The sequence below is a fragment of the Macrobrachium nipponense genome, chromosome 30, assembly GCF_015104395.2.
Source record: "Macrobrachium nipponense isolate FS-2020 chromosome 30, ASM1510439v2, whole genome shotgun sequence".
Lineage (NCBI taxonomy): Eukaryota > Metazoa > Arthropoda > Malacostraca > Decapoda > Palaemonidae > Macrobrachium > Macrobrachium nipponense.
In genome coordinates, this window is record NC_087218.1 from 385,003 (window position 1) to 391,534 (window position 6,532).

Genomic DNA, 6,532 nt, shown 5'->3' on the forward strand with positions numbered 1-6,532 from the left:
GGCTAACAAGGTTTGAATAAAGGTGTAATAGGAGCAAAATCTCTTCGTTTCACTGTAAACCAGGTGTTAGGAGAGGATGGAAAATACTACGGAAGAAAGGGAAAACAGACGCGGTACAGTAACAAGGAAGGAAAGGGGTTGCAGCTGGGGGCCGAAGGGATGCTGTAAAGAACCTTAAGTGATGCCTACGGTGCACCACAAGAGGGGCACCGACACCTCCAGTCCGCAATCCCACACCACAACCCCCTGTGTAGAGCATGTGTTAAGGTGAGTTTACACTAGACTTCACCCCACACTGCATGTGAATGACTCATCGCCACTCATTCCAAATTCTTGTTAGCCCTGCCTACTTGACTGCTCATCAAGAGTCACGCCACACCACTAACTCACCCTAATGAGTACTCAAGTAGATGGGGCTAACAAGAATTTGGGAGGAGTTGGTGATGAGTCTTATGCATGCAGTATTAGGTGAAGCCTAGTGTAAACTCACCTATAGTTTAAGAATAAATTTTCTAACGCTAGACTCACATTGCCAGAAGTAATTACTCCTACAATTAATGGAACAATAAATCCAGCGATGGAGGCCACAGAGTTTGCTATTCCTTTCAACACTCCAGCGAAGTTAGGGGAGATGTCTTGTTCCCCTAGATAAGCGCCGCTAAGTTGGGCACTGTTGAGACTCTCTGCTGTACACAGTAACACAACAATTAACGTTGTGTTGCAGTCCACGAACCACATGGCTATTAGGCACAAGGAAGATGAGTAAAGACCTGTGGACATACATGAAATTAGTTGCAACCTGCATTGATGGGCATTGGGTCTAAGGCTAGGCAGGATCAGGAAATGATACTCAGCATTGTTTTATATCTTCATTGCAACTGACTCACAGCGGAAGGAAGTACAGATAGCTCATGATGTGGACAATGACGTCACTTTTCTGAGTGGTGCTTAGGCGCTGCCAGCAGCTTCATTCTAACACATCTTACATCTCCCTCCCAAAATATTAGGAGGAAGGTTATATTTTCAAAACTTATTATTAACAATACATTAGCAACATCAAAAACAGAACACGACAAACAAAATGCTCAACACTCTCAAAGAAAAACATCAGACAGGTATGGTAAATCATAATTATAATGATTAATGGCAACATTAGGACGACTGAAAAAGAGAGAGAGAGAGAGAGAGAGAGTGTTCAACATCAACGGCATTAACATAATATCAAGTGAAACAATCATCACATCAGCATTGCAAAATGTGCACCAACAATGAGTTGTGAATGCAACATCAACATGAAATCTCACACAGAAGAAGATTATCATTTCGCAAATACGAGATCAAGGTACATCTAAATGTAGTAAAAAGAACAAAGAAAACTTTCATTTTGTAAACACAGAATCAAAGCATGGTTAATTATATATAATCATTCATCCAGGCAGGGGCCTCTCTCTTCCTTGTAGGCCGTACCTTTGGCGTTGATGGGGAAGACTTTGGCTCATGAGCCACTTCGTCATCAGTAGGAGTGGCTCCTGTTGGCTCACTGGAGGGTGATTCAATGACCTTGAGGTGTCTTCTGTTTCTTATCGACGAACGCCCACTGCCACTTAGTCTTACTGTGTACTGTCTATGAGGTCATTGCTCGACTATAATTCCTAGCCTGTCCCAGGCCTTAGTCATCTGGTTCTGAACCCTAACATGTGTGCCTGGCTGTACGGGCGTGAGCCTCCTGTTGGTGCCTCTTTCAATTATCTTCTCATTTCTTTGTGCTACTTGACATTCTCTTTTTCTAATGGATTTTCTCCAGTGGCAGTCTACCATATAGTTGAGTTTTGCAGTCGGTACACCATCGGATAACTGTCTCCCAGCTGCCAGTTGTGTCGGGGATTTATTTATACCCCTCAATGGCGTGTTCAGGTACTGTAGCATTCCCAATGACACCTTGTTGTTATCGAGGCTTCCAGTCCCACTGATACTTGTTCTAATTATCCTCTTTGCGGACTTAACCGCAGCCTCAGCTTTCCCATTTGACCACGGGTAGTGGGCAGATGATAGGCGTATGTCAACTCTCCATCTCTTGTAGAAGGCCATCATTTCTTCCCTCACTAGGTTGTTGCTGCCGTCCGTAGACATTTGTTCAGGTGCTCTCCATCGAGTGAAGTAATTCCTGAGTTTTGTCATGACCTTTGCAGATGAGGTGCCATTAGGGAAGTGGGCTATTTCTAGCCAGCCTGTAAGCCTGTCGCAGTACGCCATGTACGTGTGTCCTTCAAGCTGAAACAGGTCCATGACAGTCTGTTGGAACAGATACTCTGGGGCAGGGGTCATCTTCATGACTCTGGTAGGCAGTGATGGTGAGTGGGCGTCGCACGATGTACATCGTGAACGATGATGCTGGAGGTCACCCTTGATGCCCGGCCAATAGACCGAATGTCTTGCTCTTCTCAACATTGTTCAGCATGAAGGTTGGCAGTTACCTGATAGCGGAGCCCTTCGGGGATGACAAGGCGGATGCAGTTGTCACTGATAAACGTTCTCTGATGCCGTAGGGGCCTCAAACATGCAATTTCTTGGGATTTCTTCGGGTTCCAGTCCTCTGCAGTCACTCGAACAACTAGTAGCTGATATGCAGGGTCATCCAGGGCAGCCTCTTCAACAATTTTCTAATCTATGGTGCACTGTTCCTGTAGGTTTCCTGTGATTGCTGACACCACCGTAATTGTTAATTCTTTGTTGAAGCTCTCATCCTGTCTATCTGGCGCGGTCCCCAGTGCAGAAAATCGAGAGAGGAAGTCAGCAGCATGATTTCTCTTGCCTGGTAGGTATTTAACATGGAAATTATACAATAATGTTTTCTCCTTCAACCTGAACAATCTGGGGTTGGTAATATCGCCCAAGCTTCTATTGCTAGTAACTTGACTGTGACAATTGCCAAGTTCGGGCAGCCCAATAAGAACAGTCGTGCCTTTTTTAAGCACCAGGCCATGGCAAGGGCTTCCCCCTCCACCGCTGCATACCCAGACTTGGCGGGCATGAAGAAACGGCTGCCACAAAGCTCTATTCTCCAACCATCTCTACAGCAGAAGGGGGTTTTGATGGAGGTACAGCTGCAATATTGTTGGAGGATGACAAAGCCCACGCCCTCTTCACTCCAGTCAGTGACTGCAACAGTCGGCCATAGCTTGTCGTAGTAGGTGAAGTCATCCTTGGCTAACTTGCAGATGGTGTCTTGCACTTGACAAAACTTCTCCTGAAGTTGCTCATCCCAATAGACCTGTTTGCTGAGGGCTTCTTCAGTAAGTCTCTAAAGTGGGTCATGATGGGCGCTGTTGTCAGGAAGGGGCCAGCTTGTTGACGAAACCATACCATAACCTGATGTCAGATATTGTGGGCTTTTGGGGCATTGAAAAACTTCTGATGGCAGATAGACGATCTTCTGAAGGCTTGTAGGAGTCCCAACCGACGTCAAACCCGACGAATTCCACTTCTTTCTTGCAGAGCTTGAATTTTTCTGGTTTTAAGGTGATGCCTTTATATGCACAGACTGTGAGGAAGTCATACACATGCCAAAAGGACCCTTCCACGCTTGAATCATAGAGAAGTGTGTCGCCCATACACTTGAACTTCCTGGGTACTTCTTCAATGGCATCATCAAAACGACATGAATATGTGTCGGAGGCAGAACAATGCCCCATTGGTGTCCTTTGGTATTGATACCTGCCCCAAGGTGTGATGAATGTAGTTAGGGGTATGCTTTCCTTGTCCAGTTCTACCTGGTGAAATCCCCAATAGGCGTCGGCCACAGTCTTGTAGAGCAAAGGGGAATGCTTGATACCATAGCGAAGGGCGTGGGGGTATGGTGGGTCTCCCTTCTACAACTTGCGTTGAGCTTTTGATAGTCAACTGTACGTCTTGGTTGCCCTTATTTCTTGGCCACAACCACCATACGTGAACACCATTCTGTGGGCTCTCCAGGGGGAGCTTGCTGTAAGACCCCTCTCTTGATGTCCTCCAATTGGGCTTTCACCTCTTTTTCCCAGTGCTTGGGTACTGATGCAGGTGTGTGGCAGGCATAAGGAATTGCGTCAGGTAACAGGTGGATATGGTGGGATTCCCCTTCCATTACCGGGAGGGGTTCTCTCTCGGTGTTGAAGTTCGTTCTTGAAAAATGGACTAATACTAGTCTTCTAATCTGGTAAAATTCTCCTTAGTTGGGGGAAACGGGATGGTCGATGGTCTTGCAGGTTGATCGGTTCCTTCGGCTAACGTATGGGTTGCACTTGTTGCTGTGGCGGTGGAGTACACGAAGGGGGCATGGTTTGGAAACGTTTCTGGCACCAGACCTAGTTTCTTGCAAGCGTCCAAGGATAGATAAAAGTCAATGGAAGACTTTACAAATACACTTCCTCGGTTGTGTGCCTCCCCTTGTATTCTTTAGTACAATAGGTCTACCCTAAACACTTCAGATGTAGGGTGGCAAAGTTTTGTAACCCTCCCTTCAATCTTAGCTTAGCTGGTTCCATGTTCATCGTCGCAAGAATAGCAGGTCCTGCAACACAAACCTGGGCACCGGTGTCTGGCACCACTCGTACACCGGACTACTCTCCAGAGTTGGCCAAGCATACATCGCAACAAATAGCGGGTTGCGGGGATGGCCCATTCTGCAATCTTGCCTCTGCCGCCGTAACAACTGCGATCACTGCACTCACTATGTCCGACTCCGCCGCCAGACCACTGACGTTTTTCCTGGCGCTCCGCCCTCTACAACACTTCTTCAGGTGTCTGGTTTTACCGCACCCGTGGCATGTAATGTTTCTCGTGGGACATGAGGAATACCCAGGGGTATGATGAATGCCACAATTACCACCGGCAGCAACTGTTCTAGGGGGAGCTGCTAGGCCATCCCCTACTACGAAGGGCATCGTCACGGGCGGCCTCAAATGCACTGCACATGACTGAGGGAGCCGATATAACGAATATTACATGATTGAAATACATGCCTTTTGAGCACTTTATCACTTAGGCCTACCATGAGCTTACGCAATATCATATATTCAGATAAATCGTGATTACAATTAGGACATGTGAATACATAATCGGTAGCCTTTTGCGTACACTTAATAAAAAAAATCATTAAAGAACTCACTAGGCTTATGGGCCAAATAAAAAAACTAGCCACTGCACTGCTTGATTAGAAGCTTTAACCACTAGTTGCTTAACTGCATTGAATGCCCCTTCAGTAGAAAGGGCACTCCACTGGGCATCAGTATATCTAGAATCAAGGGCATGTTGCATTATTGAGACACAATGTAGCTTTATGTGATGAACAGCCTCGTTAGGCTTCAACTTGCATAGCTGCAACCAACAATCCACTGACCGTTTCCAAGTCCTGAAGGCTGCAGGAGACCTCTCAGCCTCGCACTTTTCTGGAACTGCTAACAAAGGGATCCTTGGTTGGGGGACATTGCTATCCTGGAGTGACAACGCTGTTATCTCAGCCTGAAGATTCTGGATGGCCTGTTGCTGGGTTTGTAACACGTAGTGAACCTGCAGCAGTGAAGCCGGTGATATCCTGACACCGGTTCCTGAGTTTCCTGTCCTTGCAATCTTGCACCCAGGGGATGCAAACGAGGGTTGTCTTGGCGGTGGTACTATGCCGTGTTATAGTTATCGCTGTAGGCCCTATTTCTTCATGCACTGCGCCATGTTGGGTCTAAGGCTAGGTAGGATCAGGAAATGATACTCAGCATTGTTTCATATCTTCATTGCAACTGACTCACAGTGGAAGGAAGTACAGATAGCTCGTGACGTGGACAATGACGTCACTTATTTGGGCGGCGCTTAGGTGCTGCCAGCAGCTTCATCCCAACACATCTTACAAAGGGTCTCATCCTTAGCTGTTAGTCGTGATGGTATCTATAATGATATACAGTGACTCTGTAGGCTGAGTACACACACATAACAAGTTTGGAGTCTGAAATCAGCGGTTTCCTGTAATAGAGTGGCATCTCTGTTCATGTCTGAAATCGATTTGTCAGATGATGCAGGACTGATCCACATCTCTAAAAAGTTGCTTATATCTTATACTTCTGCCGTTCTTTTACTTATTTATTGGTGGCCTACTGATACCTAATGAAAGGCGCACACGTATCATAACCAATGGACATTGATAATTATTAATAGACATATCAAAAGTACATATTCGTATAGAATGAAACAAAGTTTTTTTTTAAAGGCTGAATATGTTATCATAAAGCACCATAAATAAACGTTCACGAATGGTTGGTATAGAAATCAACAAGTTCAAGGTGTATTGAGAAATATGAAGAAATGTAACTACCTTGCAATCAATCTTGTAGTGAATGTCAGTGCGATGTATACAGTTAAGTTAATTATCTGAGTCTAATTCATTTTGAAAGTTTCAATGGATGCCTTGTGCTAGTGAAAAGTGTTCATATTCTTATTACAAAGAAGAGCAAAAGACAAAGATCCTTGGTGAAAAATAAAGATGAAATCATAGTCAGATCTACACGCC

General features: G+C 45.5%; 1 protein-coding gene across 1 annotated transcript in view; it reads right to left on the reverse strand.

Moving 5' to 3' along the window:
- Nucleotides 1-399: 399 nt before the first annotated feature.
- Nucleotides 400-6,532, reverse strand: part of LOC135201951 (putative inorganic phosphate cotransporter) — a 14,590-nt gene continuing 8,457 nt past the window's right edge. The window contains exon 7 of the mRNA XM_064231231.1: nucleotides 400-770. Within this exon, the coding sequence (XP_064087301.1) occupies nucleotides 487-770 (284 nt within the window). The 3' untranslated portion in view covers nucleotides 400-486. The remainder of the gene's footprint in view (nucleotides 771-6,532) is intronic.